This window comes from Pelophylax lessonae (genome assembly GCF_965119305.1).
Source record: "Pelophylax lessonae genome assembly, chromosome: 9".
Lineage (NCBI taxonomy): Eukaryota > Metazoa > Chordata > Amphibia > Anura > Ranidae > Pelophylax > Pelophylax lessonae.
The window spans coordinates 186,799,850-186,819,456 of NC_138776.1; the positions used below are offsets into that span (position 1 = coordinate 186,799,850).

Genomic DNA, 19,607 nt, shown 5'->3' on the forward strand with positions numbered 1-19,607 from the left:
TGGCCTGGGTTTGTATTGTTCTAAAGTGAAAGTAAACCCTCCTATCAGTTTCAGCCAAGGAAGCTGCCATCTTGGCCTCTGTTTGATCTTCAACTGCCATGATGCTGCACATGTGATCAGTTACGAATCCAGTCATTGGATGGTTTGACAGTTTGGTTGAGAGCACATCCAATGTGGCAGTTAGCAATCTCGGTATAACTGTTTTTTGAAACTGTTAAATCGATGGGTTTACCTCCACTTTAACCACTTGCAGACCGCCGCACGACTATTTACTGCGGCGGTCAGCCCCTCACAGGCAAAGCGACGTAGGACTACGTCGCTAGCCTGTAAGGGTTTTGGGAGCGATCGCACGCCGCCGGAGGCGCGCTCCCACTCGCTCACGGACCCCCCCCCCCCGCGCGTATGCCCGGCACTCGCGATCGTCCGTAACAGCGGGAGAAAGGCAGGCGGCTAATGTAAATAAAGCCGTCTGTCATTCTTCCCTGTGTAAGAATGGAGATCATACGGTTCTGCTATGTAGGACCGTTGATCTCTGTTCTTACACGTCAAGCCACATCCAATCACAGTTAGAAGCACGCCCCTAGGGACACACTTAACCCCTCCCTCTCAAATAAAGTTAACCCCTTCCCTGCCAGTGTCATTTTTACAGTAACAGTGCATATGTATAGCACTGATTACTGTAGTAATGTCACTGGTAACCCCAAAAGTGTAAAAAATGTCAGTCAAGGGTCCGATCTGTCCGCCGCAATGTCGCAGTCCCGCAAAAAAAATCGCAGATCGCCGCCATTACTCGTTAAAAAAAAAAACAACAAAAATGACAAAAATCTTTCCCTTAGTTAGTAAACGCAATAACTTTTGTGCAAACCAATCAAAATACGCTTTTTGCGATTTTTTTTTACCAAACATATGTAGCAGAAAACAAATTGGCCTAAAATGTTAAAAAATTTAGATTTTTACATTTTTTTGGGGGTTATTTCATATAAAAAAAATGTGAAAAATATTGTTATTTTTGCAAAATTGACGCTCTTTTTTTGTTTATAGCGCATGATCAAAAAATTGCACAGGTGATCAAATGCCACCAAAAGAAAGCTCTGTTTGTTGGAAAAAAAGGACATCAAATTCGTTTAGGTACAGCGTCGCACAACCGCGCAATTGTCCGTTAAAGTCACACAGTGCCGAATCGCAAAATAGGCACTGGTCAGGAAGGGGGTAAAATCTTCCGGGGCTTAAGTGGTTACGTTGAAATCCAGGTATAGAGAGTAACACATATTAGAAATATCTACATATTGCAATTGTTTAACCCCACAAATGAAATTGTAGTTTTGTTCAGGCCATCTTGTGACCCTGGAACCCCTTTCAGACAGCATAGTCAGGTCAGTGATTAAAGGTGACAGGTTATGCAACTTTTTCAAAACTATGCTGCTGGTGTTGTCATTATTAGCTGGACTTTTTAGAAAATCCTTGCGGGTTTTGTTGGTTTAATATTGTGTTTTTCTTTTTGATCAGATTTGGAAATCATTGGTGGTCATGAAAAAGGAATTCCTTCTGGAATAAAGGCAGGCCATGGCACATGTTATTGCTTTCTCCCTACCAAGTGTGTCTGCGAGAACAACATTATAGAGGGTAAATCATTTCTCCATCTTTTAATTTATTTCCATTTTTTTAAAACTAAAAATATTAAGTTGATTAAGGCTCGGTTTACCCAAAATAAAATGCTGACAGTATCTAATGCTGTACCAGTGCAATCTAAATTATGAATTAAGGCAAATCTCTGTGTTATTATTACTGACAGATATTCAGTAAATAACTGCTGGGTTACAGTATCACAACATTTTCCCCATGCCCTTATAATTAGTTCTGTATAAATCTGAGCTTTATAGCACACTTCATTTTATATACCAGTGGTCTCCAAACAGTGGCCCTTTGCTTGCCTTTATCTGACCCTTGATGCATTATTCCTGCCACTGACACCAACATTGGGGCATCATTTCTGCCACTGACACCAACAATAGGGCACTACTCCTCCTGCTGACACCAACAATTAACATATTTCCTTCCACTGACACTATTAATCGGGCGTTATTCCTCCTACTGACACCAACAATGGGGCACTATTCCTCCCCCTAATACCAAAGATGATGCATTGTTTAATCACACTGGGCACAGTTCGGCGACCCTACAGTTTGAATGATAGTAAACTTGCCCTTTTGTTTGCAAAGTTTGGAGACTCCTGGTATATATACTGTATTTACTGCCAATTATAAGCTTATGATTTTGAGCAATAAATTTGTTTCTATGTCTTGTATATGTACCCAAAGCCCTGATATTTGTTAAATATTGTAGATGTTGATTTTTTTAGTACTTCATCAGTGGTTTAACTAATGGGCACCAATTTCTTGAAAAGTCTTTATAGCATGTGCTCTACTATTGGCCAGTTTACTGTCCTTTAAGCTTTGGGTGGGCCAGACTGAGGTCAGTGGAAGAGAGCAATGACCCATCATTGGTTGTATTCAGTGCTTTTTTCTCGGAGAATAGGTGCAGAACCCCCCCCCCTCCTTCTGAGTGACCCCTTGTCTCCACCCACTACCCACCTCTGAGTACTGTCCCTTGGTTCTATCCCCTACCCACCTCCCATGCACAACTCCACCCAAGCAACATCAGACCCCCCTCCAGTAACAACAACGGCTCTCCCAGCAACCAGTATCAATAGATCAGCCAACAATAACAATAGACCCCTACTTCAACAGGAGGTCCCTACCAACAACATAAGACCCCCACAGCAACAATATATCCCCCAGCAGCAGCAATAGACCCTCACACAATAACAGATCCCTCCCAAGCAGCCAGCATCAAGAGACCCTCCAACACCCCTTGCTATTACATACATACATTCAGTGCTGGAGGTGCTGGAACTGCGTTCCCCCACGTTCCTGCTGAAAAAAAGCCCTGGTTGTATTGGGAGAATTAGTGCCCCCTTTTGGTATCAGTGGGAGAAATAGTGCCCCATTAATTCTGTCAGTGAGAGGAACGTTGTCTCCTCATTGAAGTCAGTTGAAAGAGTAGTGTGCCAAGGGTCTGAATAAAGACAAGCAAAGGGCCACATCCAGCCCCAGGGCTACAATTTGGAGACCACTGCTCTAAATAATCAAAGATAAAAGCAGAGATGTGTCTCAATAATAAGCAAGTTTACACAAACTTATTTGAATTTTGATTTCCTCCACAGTTCCGCTGTGTGATGAAATGTGCAAAACCGTCATAGCATGTGGAGTCTTCCTGTCCTTCATAATCTCCGTGCTGCTCTCGTCATATTTTATTCATCGCTATCATAAGAACTCACCCAAGCCTCCAATCGCTTCTGCTGAGATGACTTTCCGCCGGCCTGCCCAGTCTTACCCAATCAGCTACTCCTCTACCAATGCTCGCCGCCCATCTCTGGATTCTATGGAGAACCAGGTTTCTGTGGATACTTTTAAAATACCTGTAAGTTTTTTTCTTTGTTCTCAAAGTCTCAAATGATAGATTATGTTACGGTAATATAAAGAGAACTGTGTGTCCCAGGGAAATCAAAATTCAGCTTTAAAGTGTAACTCCCTTTCTCCACCCCCCTTCTAATCGTATACTCATCCATTCTTGATCTAGCAAGATAATGCCAATAAGGCTGCACAGCCATTTGTCAAAATCTTGACAAGGTGGCTTGTCAAAAAAGCCAGTCCAGGGTAGATAAAAAGACACGTATTCACTTCTATCACGGGGCTCTGGAGCATGAGCCTGTACTTTGGGCAAACTCTATAGCAGTGATGGCGAACCTTGGCACCCCAGATGTTTTGGAACTACATTTCCGATGATGCTCAACTACCCCGCAGAATGCATGAGCATCATGGGAAATGTAGTTCCAAAACATCTGGGGTGCCAAGGTTCGCCACCAATGCTCTATAGGAATAAATGAGAGTGCATTTAGGAGGACGATTCAGAAGATTTTGACAAATGTCAGTGTAAATGTAATGGTATTTCACTGAATCCAGATTAGTTGAGTATAAGACTTGCAGGAGGCTGGGGCAATGAAGGCTTCAAAATATGTATTACTGCTCCAAATGTCAAAAATACATGCCTTAATGTACAAAAATATAATTTAGTATACGTGTCTTTTTATCTTTAAGTATCAGTTCTTAATCTCCTCTTGGAAAACAATGTCCAAGCACAGTTTGTCAAAGTATACCAGAGAGAGGCAGTCTGGGAGAATGATGTAATAAGTCTTACAGAGTAAGAGGCAGCTATAGGGGGGTTGAGTTGTATGTTACAATATGTACCACAATAGCACAAAACAGGCTACTGCACACGCACTTGGGTTCACATGACTGGTATACAGTAAATCCGGAAAGTATTCACATCGCTTCACATTTTTCACAAGGAATTCCTATTCCTTGTTCAATTTATTCATAAACAGCATTGAGGATGGGATCAGTAGTTTGTTATCAGTTTTTGCAGATGACACAAAATTAGGCAGGGCAATAACTGCACAGCATGAAGCAGATATCCTACAGTATGACCTGGACAAAATAACGGAATGGGCAACGACTTGGCAAATTAGGTTTAATGTGGAGAAGTGTAAGGTTTTGCACTTGGGGACTGGAAACATAAAAGCACAATACACGTTAGGAGGGGAACCTTTGGGGGAATCAAAAATGGAGAAAGATCTGGGAGTCTTGGTTGATGATAGACTAGGCAATAGCATGCAATGTCAAGCGGCAGCTGCCAAAGCCGGCAGAATATTAGCATACATAAAGAAAGGGATGTATTCCAGAGATAAGTCCAGTGGCGGCCCGTGCATAGGGGGCGCCAGGGCGCCGCCCCCCTACCCCTAAAAAAAAAGAAAAAAAAAAAAGGAAAAAAAAACAAAACAAAACGAACAAATAAAGTTGTCCAAAAAAAACAAATTGGGTTCGCCGGCCTCGCCTGAAGGAACTGGTGGCTGGGGGGGGGGGGTGGGGTTACGTCCCAGAAGAGGCGCGGATTGGCTGCCTTCGGGGGGGTAGGGGGGTATCCTGGGCGCAAGTCTTTGCGATTGGACACCCCCACTTTCTGATATCCTGGCTGTGATTGGTCCAGTCTACAGCCTGGACCAATCATCATCCAGGATATCGCTGACGTCGCAATGGGGGCGGTGCCGGTGCGTGCGTCAGTCACTCACCGTCACCGCCGCTCAGAGAAAAGGAGAGGCCGCCCGCCGGTTCCCGCCGCCGAGACGAGGGAGAAGGACCCGCCACAGAAGAGGAGGAAGAAGCTGAGCCGCGCCGCCGCCAGGTAAGTTTGAAGGGAGCAGGCCGCCCGCCGGTTCCCGCCGCCGAGACGAGGGAGAAAGACCCGCCGCAGAAGAGGAAGAAGCTGAGCCGCCCCGCCACCAGGTAAGTTTGAAGGGAGCACGCACGCTGGTCTCTGCATCGATTGGGGTACAATGCTGGCACTCTGCAATCATTGGGGGACAATGCTGGCACTCTGCAATCATTGGGGGACAATGCTGGCACTCTGCAATCATTGGGGGACAATGCTGGCACTCTGCAATCATTGGGGGACAAAGCTGGCGCTCTGCAATCATTGGGGGACAATGCTGGCACTCTGCAATCATTGGGGGACAATGCTGGCACTCTGCAATCATTGGGGGACAATGCTGTGGCGCTCTGCAATCATTGGGGTACAATGCTGGCACTCTGCATTTATTGGGGGACAATGCTGGCACTCTGCAAACATTGGGGGACAATGCTGGCACTCTGCAATCATTGGGGGACAAAGCTGGCGCTCTGCAATCATTGGGGGACAAAGCTGGCGCTCTGCAATCATTGGGGGACAATGCTGGCGCTCTGCAATCATTGGGGGACAATGCTGGCACTCTGCAATCATTGGGGGACAATGCTGGCACTCTGCAATCATTGGGGGACAATGCTGGCGCTCTGCAATCATTGGGGGACAATGCTGTGGCACTCTGCAATCATTGGGGGACAATGCTGTGGCGCTCTGCAATCATTGGGGGACAATGCTGTGGCACTCTGCAATCATTGGGGGACAATGCTGTGGCGCTCTGCAATCATTGGGGGACAATGCTGGCACTCTTCAATAATTGGGGGACAATGCTGTGGCGCTCTGCAATCATTGGGGGACAATGCTGTGGCGCTCTGCAATCATTGGGGACAATGCTGTGGCGCTCTGCAATTATTGGGGGACAATGCTGTGGCGCTCTGCAATCATTGGGGGACAATGCTGTGGGCACTCTGCAATCATTGGGGTACAATAATGTGGCACTCTGCAATCATTGGGGTACAATGCTGTGGGCACTCTGCAACCATTGGGGTACAATGCTGTGGGCACTCTTCAATCATTGGGGGACAATGCTGTGGCGCTCTGCAATCATTGGGGGACAATGCTGTGGCGCTCTGCAATCATTGGGGGACAATGCTGTGGCGCTCTGCAATCATTGGGGTACAATGCTGGGGCACTCTGCAATCATTGGGGGACAATGCTGTGGCGCTCTGCAATCATTGGGGGACAATGCTGTGGCACTCTGCAATCATTGGGGGACAATGCTGTGGCGCTCTGCAATCATTGGGGGACAATGCTATGGCGCTCTGCAATCATTGGGGGACAATGCTGTGGCGCTCTGCAATCATTGGGGGACAATGCTGTGGCGCTCTGCAATCATTGGGGACAATGCTGTGGCGATCTGCAATTATTGGGGGACAATTCTGTGGCGCTCTGCAATCATTGGGGGACAATGCTGTGGGCACTCTGCAATCATTGGGGTACAATACTGTGGCACTCTGCAATCATTGGGGTACAATGCTGTGGGCACTCTGCAACCATTGGGGTACAATGCTGTGGGCACTCTTCAATCATTGGGGGACAATGCTGTGGCGCTCTGCAATCATTGGGGGACAATGCTGTGGCGCTCTGCAATCATTGGGGGACAATGCTGTGGCGCTCTGCAATCATTGGGGGACAATGCTGTTGCGCTCTGCAATCATTGGGGTACAATGCTGTGGCACTCTGCAGTGATTGGGGACAATGCGGTGGCGCTCTGCAGTGATTGGGGACAATGCTGTGGCGTTCTGCAGTGATTGGGGACAATGCTGTGGCGCTCTGCAGTGATTGGGGACAATGCTGTGGCGCTCTGCATTGAAAGGGGCTCGCACGCTGAACTCTGCATTGATGGGGGCACGGAAGAGTTGCATTGAAGGGGGCACGCACGCTGAACTCTGCACAGTGTTTATTGCATTGAAGGGGGCACAGCACAGTTGCATTGAAGGGGGCATGCACGCTGAACTCTGCATTGTGGGGGCACAGCACAGTGTTCATTGCATTGAAGGGGGCACAGCACAGTTGCATTGAAGGGGGCATGCACGCTGAACTTTGCATTGTTGGGGCACAGCACAGAGTTCATTGCATTGAAGGGGGCATAGCACAGTGTTCATTGCATTGAAGGGGGCACAGAACAGTGTTTATTGCATTGAAGGGGGCACAGCACAGTGTTTATTGCATTGAAGGGGGCACAGCACAGTGTTTATTGCATTGAAGGGGGCACAGCACAATGTTCATTGCATTGAAGGGGGCACAGCACAGTTGCATTGAAGGGGGCATGCACGCTGAACTCTGCATTGTGGGGGCACAGCACAGTGTTTATTGCATTGAAGGGGGCATAGCACAGTGTTCATTGCATTGAAGGGGGCACAGCACAATGTTCATTGCATTGAAGGGGGCACGCACGCTGAACTCTGCATTGAAGGGGGCATGTACACTGGTCTCTGCATTGAAAGGGGGCATGTACGCTGGTCACTGCATTGAAAGGGGGCATATACCATCTCCTGTACCATGACCTGTGACATGCCTATACCATATCTGTGCCATGCCTATACCATCACCTGTGCCATGCCTGTACCATCACCTATGCCATGCCTATACCATCACCTGTGCCATGCCTGTACTATCACCTAAGCCATGCCTATACCATCACCTGTGCCATGCCTGTACCATGACTTCAAAGTCACGCAATTTTTTACTGCGTTTTTTGACGCGAAGCAATACCTATTACATTTTTATTTTTGCGCCCCCCCCAAAAATTTTGAGCACCAGCCGCCACTGGATAAGTCTATAATCCTTCCACTTTATAAAACTCTGGTCCGACCGCATCTGGAGTATTCTGTCCAGTTCTGGTCACCGGTCCTCAGGAGGGATGTGTTGGAGCTGGAGAGAGTCCAGAGAAGGGCAACTAAACTGATTAGGGGATTGGAGGACCTTAATTATAAAGAGCGTCTGCAATCGCTTGATTTATTCTCCCTGGAGAAGAGACGCCTGAGGGGGGACATGATAGCAATTTTTAAATATCTCAATGGGGATCTCAGCTTAGAAAATAAGCTGTTCAGTCGAAGGGATTGCATGAGGACTCGAGGGCATACAATGCGATTAGAGGAGAAGCGTTTTAACCTCAGGCAACGTGGGGGGTTCTTTATTGTTAAGGCTACAAGATTGTGGAATTCTCTACCACAAGAGGTGGTTTCTGCGGGTAGTATGGTGGCTTTCAAAAGACTCTTAGACGTACATCTCAAGGATCAGAACATTCAGGGGTATGTGAGATGATTACAGCCACACACACCTACACAGGTTGAACTGGATGGACTATTGTCTTTATTCAACCTCACCTACTATGTAACTATGTAACAGCTTTTTTCCAAAATGGATTAAATTCATTATTGCCCTCAAAATTCTACAAACAATACCCCACAATGACAATGTGAAAGAAGTTTGTTTAAAATCTTTGCAAATTTATTAAAAATAAAAAAATGAAAAAAATCACATGTACCTAGGTATTCACAGCCTTTGGCCAATACTTTGTTGAAGCACCTTTGGCACCAATTACAGCATCAAGTCTTTTTGAGTATGATGCTACAATCATGGCACACCTATTTTTGAGCAGATTCCCCCATTCTTCTTTGCAGGACCTCTCAAGCTCCATCAGGTGCACTGCCATTTTCAGATCTCTCCAGAGATATTCAATCGGGTTCAAGTCTGGGCTCTGGCTGGGACACTCAAGGACATTCACAGAGTGGCTGTGTGCTTAGGGTCATTGTACTGTTTTTTGTCAAGGATGTCTCTGTGCATTACTGCATTCATATTTCCCTCAATCCTGACTAGTCTCCCAGTTCCTGCCACTGAAAAACATCCCCACAGCATGATGCTGCCACTACCATGTTTAACTGTATGGATGGTATTGGCCAGGTGATGAGCAGTGCCTGTATTCCTCCAAACATGGCGCTTGCCATTCAGGCCAAAAAGTTCAAACTTTGTTTTATCAGACCAGAGAATTTTGTTTATCATGGTCTATGAGTCCTTCAGTTGCCTTTTGGCAAACTCCAGGCTGGCTGCCATGTGCCTTTTACTGAGGAGTGGCTTCTGTCTGGCCACTCTACCATACAGGCCTGATTGGTGGAGTGCTGCAGAGATGGTTGTACTTCTGGAAGGTTCTTCTCTCTCCACAGAGAAATGCTAAAGCTCTGTCAGAGTGGCCATTGGGTTCTTGGTCATCTCCCTGACTAATGCCCTTCTCCCCTGAACACTTAGTTTGGCTGGCGGCCCACTCTTGCAAGAGTCCTGGTGGCTCCAAACTTCTCCCATTTATGGGTGATGGAGGCCACTCTGCTCATTGGGACCTTAATGCTGCATACATTTTTCTTTATCCCTCCCCAGATCTGCGCCTTCATACAATCCTGTCTTGGAGGTCTACAGACAATTCCTTGGACTTCATGGCTTGGTTATAGCTTTGAAAAGCCCTGTTAACTGTGGGACCTTATATAGACAGGTGTGTGCCTATCCAAATCATGTCCAATCAACTGAGTTTACCACAGGGGGACTCCAATCAAGTTGTAGATACATCTCAAAGATGATCATTGGAATCAGTTTTGAGTGTCATGGCAAATGCTGTGAATACTTATTTTCATGTGATTTTTTCGTTTTTTATTTTTAATAAATTTGCAACGATTTCAAACAAACTTCTTTTACGTTGTCATTATGGGATATTGTTTGTAGAATTTTGAGGAAAATAATTAATTTAATCCTTTTTGGAATAAGGCTGTAACATAACAAAATGTGGAAAAGTGAAGCGCTGTGAATTTTTCCGGATTCACTGTATATGGACCAGTTTCGTAGTTTAGGAAGCAGAAGTCTTCCTAAAGAGATGAACGGAAATTAAATTTTAATTAATGAGGGGTTCAATAATCTCTTTGAGAGGTAATAAATGCTTACAAGAGACCCCTCCACAGTACTCAGAGTGCATATGTAGTAGATGAAAAAAATCTAGACTAGGTCTGCTTGAAGAATAAGATTGTTGTTTTCATTGCCAGCATCCTGCATTCCATTGTGCATGTGGCTTTTGCTACTGGTAGCCTGATGCATAGGGCTCATATGCTGCAGAAATGTTTGGTGTTAGGGATTAAAGTAGATGTAAACCTGGTCACTAAAAATCTCTTAAAATGCTTGGCATATTAATCTAAGTCTATTTTATCGACACCAAAGCACCCCACATAGAACATTAGCAGCTCCAGGTTCTCTGCGCCAAAAGTTAATGTACCTGATGACTAAGTAGACCTGAAAGATAATAGGATTGTTATATCGCAACATACAAACGTTTGTTTGGTTTTAACTTTAGCAAAGCTATATTCCAGTTCACAAAATGGTTATGCCATCTGTGAGAAATAACTTAGTTCAGCTGTATTACCAACTGTTTATATTTTTTGTTACCTATAAGGAGGATCCAAAGTGGGAATTTCCCCGGAAAAACCTGGTGCTGGGTAAAACTCTTGGAGAAGGAGAATTTGGGAAGGTGGTTAAAGCAACAGCATTTAGACTGAAAGGGAAAGCTGGTTACACTACAGTGGCTGTGAAAATGTTGAAAGGTAAGAATTATTACGTCTTCTTCCCTATGGTGAAGCTGTACACATTTACATGGCTCCCGCCATAATTTACTTTAATAATAAAAATGTAAAGAGGATTTTTAAAAGTGAATCAAAAGTAATGTCTAGCTTTTGACCTCTTGAAAGCGGTATCGAGATTCAATTTATTTATAATATTATCCTACAACCACACTACATGCCAGTGAACGGTAGACTCCCAAAGCCAAAAAAATGTGGCAAACCTGTTCTACTTCTCCAGGAAGAAAGATGTGGGGCTTCTCCAAAGTCAGATTATCTGTATCCCTGTCTTCCTTTTATTTAAAAAAAAGGCTAATGGGTTGGGTATACAGGTATAACTGGTGTTTAAGTTGATTCTGAGTTGCTTTTGCAATTATATTAACTTGTATGTACTGTAGTATAAAGGTAAGATGTTCTGAATTTTCCATATTTAATTTGCTACTTTTTTATATACATTATATATATATATATATTATATAATTTTTTTATAAACATATAAAATCTTTTTTTTTTTTTATTGATACTTGAAAAGGAAAAGCACAAACTCCATTAAGGCCTCAACCACACGCTGAAGGTAGGGTTGCCACCTCACCCCTTTAAACCAGGACACACATTCATTACACAGGTTCTTAGGCAAATTAATATGGTAATTAAACTTACTTATGGCGCTTTTCCACTGCATGGAACCGAACGGTTCGGCTAGCTTTTGTACTTTTGCTGGTACCGCATTGGTACGGTGTAGGAACGGTTCGGTACGGTACGGTACAGTACGGCGGCGCTTTTCCACTGCATGGAACCGAATGGTACGGCTCTCAAAAACAGTACCACCTAAATTGTGGTTCCAAGAGGTACCATACCCGGTACCATATCCCACAATCCTTTGCATGCAGTCACTACTAGCCACTGATTGGTCAGAGAATCGTTGTTATCCCACCCACTTAACTTTAGTACTACTTTAGTGGAAAAGCAAACCATACCATACCGTACCGAACTGTTCCAACACCGTACCATGCGGTACCAGCAGTGGAAAAGCAAACCGGGCCATGCAGGGCCGAGCAGGGCCGAGTAGAGCCGAGCCGGTACTTGCACAGGAAAAGTGCCATTAGTGCCTTATGTGCATTATATCAGCCTCAGAACCCGTGTAATTAATATGTGTCCAAGATTAAAGGGATGAGGTGACAACTCTAAGGGAAGGCCTGTTGGGATCGACACTCCAGCAATCCTAAATACAACAATTTGGTTACAGCATGATAGGGAGGTTGCTAAATATTTTTAAGACCAGCAAGCTCCCTGTTCCCATCCCTGTGTTACAGTATTTAAACTGGGTCATTTAAAGCAGGACTCCCACAGCAGCTGCAAATAGTTACTGAATTGCTATTAAGGAGCCAGCATTATTGACATAGGGGATAATTGCTGGGTAGCTACTGAAGGTACGAAATGTTGACATATACCTTGTAATGAGTTATGAGATCTGCAAGTCTATAGCTGTTGAGGGGTTGTCCAATCATGACATCCTGAGAATAACATCTGTTTTCATTAATGTCACTGTACAGTGGAAAAATTAATATTTTGTAACCTTTTCCAGAAAAAGGAGCGATAAGGGGGTCAGATTTTTCCACTGCATTGTGCTACCTTTTTTTGCATACAAATGAAGTAAACTATCAGGAAGGGGTGGGGGTTCTTTATGTAGTCATTCTCATTCAAGCCCAAAATGTATGATTTACCTTTTTGCTAAAGTTTATAGAACTTCATCATAGTAGCATAAAGAGCTTGCCTGTAGTGTAGATAGAAGACATTGGTTTTAAAAAGGGGAATAGAGTGAAGCAACTGTTCACAAGTGGAGTGTTACAAAGCAATACAGGACGCTAGAGGACTAACTGCTGTGTAGGCTGTAAAGGCATCCCGCACTACTTTAGTGGGAGCAAAATATGGGTTATTTGCATAAAGCTCATCCAGGACTGCATGACTTGGATATAGGATCGTGTAAGTGGAAGAGAAGCAAGAAGGTTTTCAAAGTGGGGCGTTTCCACTGCCATATCTCAGTAATGCCTCGTACACACGCAACGATTATCGGCTGACCGATCGTCCGACTTTTGTCCAGAGTGGTGTTTTGTTGGTTGGAATGTGCCTAGACTGCACACGAATTTTCTCGGCCAACAAAAATCTACTTCAGAAGTGATGTCATGTGCTGGTTTACTTTCCGTGTGTTTTTTCATCTCTGAGCATGCCCAGTCTTGCTCATCAGATTTTTCTCTGCCGAAATCTGTACTGACTGACGAACAATCGGCCGTTGTGTTGACGGCCAACAAAAATTTTATAACCTGCACACCAGATTTTTTTTGGCCGAAAAGTCGGAGTCCGTTGTCGGAAGCATCATACTAACAAGCCAAAAATTCACGGCCAAGTATCGACGCGTGTGTACGGGGCTTAGGGTTGCCTGCTGAGGTCCAAATAGATTACTAGCAGTTGTCCTGGAGGTGGCAGACATGTTCAATTCCAGGGTGGCATTGAAGTTTCAATGGTGAGATCTTGTCATATAGGATGTAAAGTAGATCTAAATTCAAAGATGATGGGATACATGCGATCACTAAAATATATATCTGTGACCAAAGGATAAAAATGAACTAAAGGTAACAAACTTTGCATTGGGGTCTGAATGTTTGTGATCAGCTGCATAGAGTAAGGCTTTACTAATGAGAACTGAGCTACATGAATGATTCAAGTGTGTGACAAAGAAATATTATAGCTATACATAGCCAAGGATTTTCAGAAAGAAACAAGCAATATCAGCCTCCATAATTTCAGATGTACTTGAAATTGGTCCTTTGTACTTTGTTTTTTTTTAGAAAGTGCCTCGCAGAGTGAGCTACGGGATCTTCTTTCTGAGTTTAACCTCCTGAAGCAAGTAAATCATCCACATGTCATAAAGCTGTATGGGGCCTGTACTCAGGATGGTGAGTAATCACAATTTAACCCCAAAAAAACCTTGGTTAAATACTTTCTAGTTGCATCAAAGCAAAAGGTGTGTACAGTCTTTTTTTTTTTTTTTTGTTCATTTTTGTTTTAAAACAGCCACAGCCGGAGTAGAAAAGCCTGTCTAATGCCAAAATGCTGCAGTGTGGGACCCTTGGTTTTTCTGTAGAACATATGTCTCTCTGCAAAAGTACAAGTTACCCCTGCTGATTCAAAGCTAGAGTTCCTCAGTCATCTGGGATCATTAGCTTTTCTTACTGAATAGCTCTAGCTCTAAGTTGGAAGGGAACCTGTTGGACCTTTGCAAAGGGATCACTGCTTGCCCAAAGAGAGCAAATATAAGTGTCCACAGGGGCATGAAGGAAGGATTTGCATGGCTCAATCACTTTTTTAAAATACGGAGATAACCCCCTTATTTTGGGATTGGTGATGTAATAAGGCATGTAGATTTTTTTCCTGTTATTAGAGGACTATGCCATGCTTCACACTGGTTCAGTGGAGGGCTTTTTGGTTCTTTTTGGTACTTTTTGCCAAACTTCCCTATAACCTGTCGGGTTATAATTTCTTGTTGCTCTTCAAGCCCTACTCCATAGAAGCCATTGCTTACTGCAGGTAGATTTGAAAGGATCATTCTTAATACCATTTAATTACAAATTGGTTTGCATAGTAGTTATCAGCTATATGTAATATCAGTTTTATCAACTGGAGTTTGCCTTCAAAAAGTGATTAAGTAAATATACTGGAAATGTAAAGCATGTTGTAATGAAGGGGTGATGAACCTTTTAATGCTGGGTCCAGAGTTCTATTTCCAGTCTGTTGTTCAGGGTCCCAAAAAATGTAGTAATTAAAAATGGGGCCCCAAAATTTGACTATTGGACCCATATTTAGAATACCAACCAAGTTTTTTTTTTTTTTTTTATAAAGTCAAAACTTAACAAAACGTAATATTTTCTTATTAAGTCTCCTGTAACCTTAGGTATTTATATTTTGCAGCATTAGAACATATGATTTTTATTATTTTATCATTACTAGTATTCATTCAAGTCATTTTCTGTACTTTTTTATTTCTTTATATTTATGTCTGTATTCAGGTCCCCTGCACCTTATAGTGGAGTATGCAAAGTATGGTTCTCTGCGTAGTTTCCTGAGGGAAAGCCGCAAAGTTGGGCCCAGTTCTGTGGGTGGTGACTCTAATCGTAACTCCAGCTACTTGGATAACCCAGACGAGAGAGCCCTGACAATGGGAGACCTCATCTCTTTCGCCTGGCAGATATCCAGAGGAATGCAGTATTTAGCAGAGATGAAGGTAATAATAAATGCTACTTTGATTTCACTCAGAATTGCCTATTGATGAAAGCTAGGAACATGCTCTGGTCACGGCTGTTTGGACTTTATCTTTATATCAAAGCATAAAAAAAGGAAACCTATTTTCAAAAAGCTGTTGAAATGTAAAGCTTCCAGACAAAAATGGCACTTGCTTGTTACACTTTGTAAATGTTGATTTACTTGAGAAAAGCGATTTGTAATGAAGTTTTCAGTTCACTTATTGCATTACTGTACTATACAATAAAAGAAACATTCATTAAATTCATATTTGTACTAGGTTAAAGTATAACTAAAGACAAAACCTTTTTTTTTGTTTTGGATACAGTGGAGAGGGATTCGAGCGCTTACCAAATTTTTAAAGCTGCCTGTACCCCCTTTTATGAGATTCACCCTCTCTATTTGTCCTGTTTACCATTATCATTCAAGGTGAAAGTAAAAGAAAATCCCAAATTTTGGGTTGTTCCCAGAAAAGTAATAGAGGGGAAAATCTTCCAATGGGGACACTAGTTCTGGTGACCTGTGGGGCCCAGAGGAATTCTCTTAATTTGCAGGGATTTCCTCTCACTTCCTGTTTGGCTATGGGACAGGAAGTGAAGGGAAATCTCCACAATCGGACACAGATGGCAAAGAAAAAATCTGTCTGGGGTTAAAACCCTCCCTTTTCTGTCCAAAATGGAAAAAAAAACATTTTTGCCTATAGTTCTACTTTATTAATTGCATTTTAAAGGTAATCAAATTCCAGAACTCTAGATTGGTTGTATACATTATAAGGACGTTTATAAACCGTATTGCACAATCTTACATGCTTCTACTCTATGGATATTGAGATAATTCACTACAGTATCTGCTTCAAACCCACACTGATGAGCAGTAGAGTCCCTTGATCAGCATCAGTGTTGTCATATTAGAAACATTTCATTTCCAGTTGTACTATCTATCTATCTATCTATCTATCTATCTATCTATCTATCTATCTATCTATCTATCTATCTATCTATCTATCTATCTATCTATCTATCTATCTATCTATCTATCTATCTATCTATCTATCTATCTATCTATGTAGATATATCTATATATAGATATATATATATATATGTGTGTGTGTAGATTAATTTTTAACCCATTGATGCTGTTATAGGAAGAAAAAATAAAAGGGGAAAGGAAGTGATTGGCGCTGCCTGGTGGGGTGTTATGGGAATGTATATGTAGGATACTATGCTTCTAGTAAGATGTCCTATAGAGGCCTGTGTAATAATTTAATATTGGAATCAGTGAATCATCAACTTAAAATCTGATAAATGATAAACCTGTGTAAAACCAAAGTGGGTCTATGTATAAAAAATGAAATAAAACCCTATATACATAACATCAGTAAATAAATTTCATACGTACAAAATGTGCAAAGAGAAGTGCAAAAAGTGAATAAAAAAAGTGAAGTGCTAAAAAATAAATAAAATTAATCCAATGAAATCCAGTAGTAAATATGTGACCATAAAATAACAATAGGTAAGTATGCTATAAAAATTCTTAATAAATATAAGTAAAGTAATAAATAGCGTATATATGACCCTAAAATGACAATCGATGGGTATGCTCTTAAAGTGCCAATAAATACAAGTGGAAAAAAATGAATAAATAATTCTCAATAAATAAATAAGTGCAAAAGGTGCAAAAGGTGAACCAATTAATTGGTGAAAATATCCGTGCCAAACTAGCGGTACATAAATGAAAAAATGCAGACTAAAAAGTCAATAAAAATAATCCAACAAATAGATCCAAGTAAATGTGCCGTCTCAGTGGTTAAAAAGTCCAAAAGGGTCCTAAATAAGTGAAGTCAATATATGGTGGATTTGAAGTGCTCTTTTCTCTATGCCCAAAGTATAGTGGGTGGGCAGAAGGAAGATGTGTTCCCCTGAGCCTGGGGTCCTGCGCTTACCAGATTCCCTTACCCCTACAGGGGTAAACAGCGGGTCGATTATTAGGGGATCGCTCCCACACACTGGCAATCAGGATCTCCTATGGCCTTGGTATCGCTCCGTGGTAGTAATGCAGATGTCAGCTCAATAGGTATAAAATAGGAATCCAGTACAGTGCCCGGGTATGTAGGAGAAAAAGGGAAGGAGCCTCCAATAGTGTAAAATTGTTTCACAGAACAGCTTTATTATATAAAAAAGACATGTACTCACAAGGTATAAAATACAAAGGTATGCCCGTCTGGCATAGGAGCCGCAACCTCCTCTCTTGCGGTGCACGCCAGAAAGTAGCGTGCGAACCAACCGCCGGATGTGCGTCCCAAGCCTCGGGTTCAGTGGACGGAAATGACGTGGTCACGCTCTCGACCGGTTTCGTCTTGCTGACGTCATCTGGAGAAGCATTGACCACGCCGTCTCCGTCTCATTATGTATAGCGTGGTTACCAGGCAACCCGGTCCGGAAATGGAATGTTAATTTATGTAGCCAATCAGGCCGTAGCTTGTCAGCTGTTGCTAGGCAAAAAACGCCTAGGGAATTGGAACGTGCATGTTATTGATCTGTAATTTATATGCAACCAATCTAAAGATAACGGGATTGAATGGTCAGGAGTTGCTAGGCAGAAATTATATGTTAAATGGAAACTGGGGGAATAAAAGCGCTTCCCGCAATAGTAATGTATATGAATTAACTGTATCATCTGTAAATGTTTCATATCAGTAATTAAGAAACCAAAATTAAAAATGAGTGTAATTTAAAAGAACAGAAAAGTACAATTAATCAGAAATGGTAATATAATTATGTGGAGCTGGTAGTGTTGTGCTTATTAAAAATAACAAGAGTTGGAGGATTAAATATAAATAGTGAGGGATTAGAAAAATCAAGGGAATAAAAATTCAAGGAATAAAAAATTCATAAGGAGTAGATGATTAAGAAGCCAAAATTAAGGATAAGTGTAATTTAAAAGAACTGAAAGGTGTAATTAATTAAAATTAGTGATTGTTGATATAATTGAGTGGAGCTGATAGTGATGTGCTTATTAAAAATATTAAAAATAACGGGATTTAGAGGATTAAATATAAATAGCGAGGGAATAGAAAAGTCAAGAAAATAAAAATTCAGGGAATAAAAAATCATATGGAATAAATATGCTATACTTGGTAGGTGTGATCAACAATAGGGATATTTGCTGGTTATTGTGTATTAATATATATGTGCAATGAAATGTATATCATTATATGTGTAATAAGATCCTGATTAGTAATTTGAAAAATTCTAATAAGGTGCTCTGGAGTCTAGGAGAGATGTATTTATATATATGGATTTTTGACCTAGGGGATGGTGAAACGATGCTGAATAATAGAAATAATTAGGTTATAAGGTGAAAGATAAAAAATATAAAAAATATTACAAATATATATATTGTTCCATATACCCGGTGGTCTGGCAGGCACTCTACACTTGATTTACAGATATATAACATTGCCCATTGATTGCCAGTGTGTGGGAGCGATCCCCTAATAATCGACCCGCTGTTTACCCCTGTAGGGGTAAGGGAATCTGGTAAGCGCAGGACCCCAGGCTCAGGGGAACACATCTTTCTTCTGCCCACCCACTATACTTTGGGCATAGAGAAAAGAGCACTTCAAATCCACCATATATTGACTTCACTTATTTAGGACCCTTTTGGACTTTTTAACCACTGAGACGGCACATTTACTTGGATCTATTTGTTGGATTATTTTTATTGACTTTTTAGTCTGCATTTTTTCATTTATGTACCGCTAGTTTGGCACGGATATTTTCACCAATTAATTGGTTCACCTTTTGCACCTTTTGCACTTATTTATTTATTTATTGAGAATTATTTATTCATTTTTTTCCACTTGTATTTATTGGCACTTTAAGAGCATACCCATTGATTGTCATTTTAGGGTCATATATACGCTATTTATTACTTTACTTATATTTATTAAGAATTTTTATAGCATACTTACCTATTGTTATTTTATGGTCACATATTTACTACTGGATTTCATTGGATTAATTGTATTTATTTTTTAGCACTTCACTTTTTTTATTCACTTTTTGCACTTCTCTTTGAACATTTTGTACGTATGAAATTTATTTACTGATGTTATGTATATAGGGTTTTATTTCATTTTTTATACATAGACCCACTTTGGTTTTACACAGGTTTGTCATTTATCAGATTTTAAGTTGATGATTCACTGATTCCAATATTAAATTATTACACAGGCCTCTATAGGACATCTTACTAGAAGCATAGTATCCTACATATACATTCCCATAACACCCCACCAGGCAGCGCCAATCACTTCCTTTCCCCTTTTATTTCTTCAAGTGCTCCCCTTCTAGGGTCGCA

General features: G+C 41.8%; 1 protein-coding gene across 1 annotated transcript in view; it reads left to right on the plus strand.

The window, feature by feature from the left end:
- The window catches only part of RET (ret proto-oncogene), a 173,390-nt gene that overhangs the window by 137,209 nt on the left and 16,574 nt on the right, over nucleotides 1-19,607 (plus strand). Inside the window, exons 10-14 of the mRNA XM_082267369.1 lie at nucleotides 1,507-1,623; nucleotides 3,224-3,480; nucleotides 10,787-10,934; nucleotides 13,796-13,903; nucleotides 15,014-15,228. Coding sequence (XP_082123495.1) covers nucleotides 1,507-1,623; nucleotides 3,224-3,480; nucleotides 10,787-10,934; nucleotides 13,796-13,903; nucleotides 15,014-15,228 — 845 coding nt within the window. The remainder of the gene's footprint in view (nucleotides 1-1,506; nucleotides 1,624-3,223; nucleotides 3,481-10,786; nucleotides 10,935-13,795; nucleotides 13,904-15,013; nucleotides 15,229-19,607) is intronic.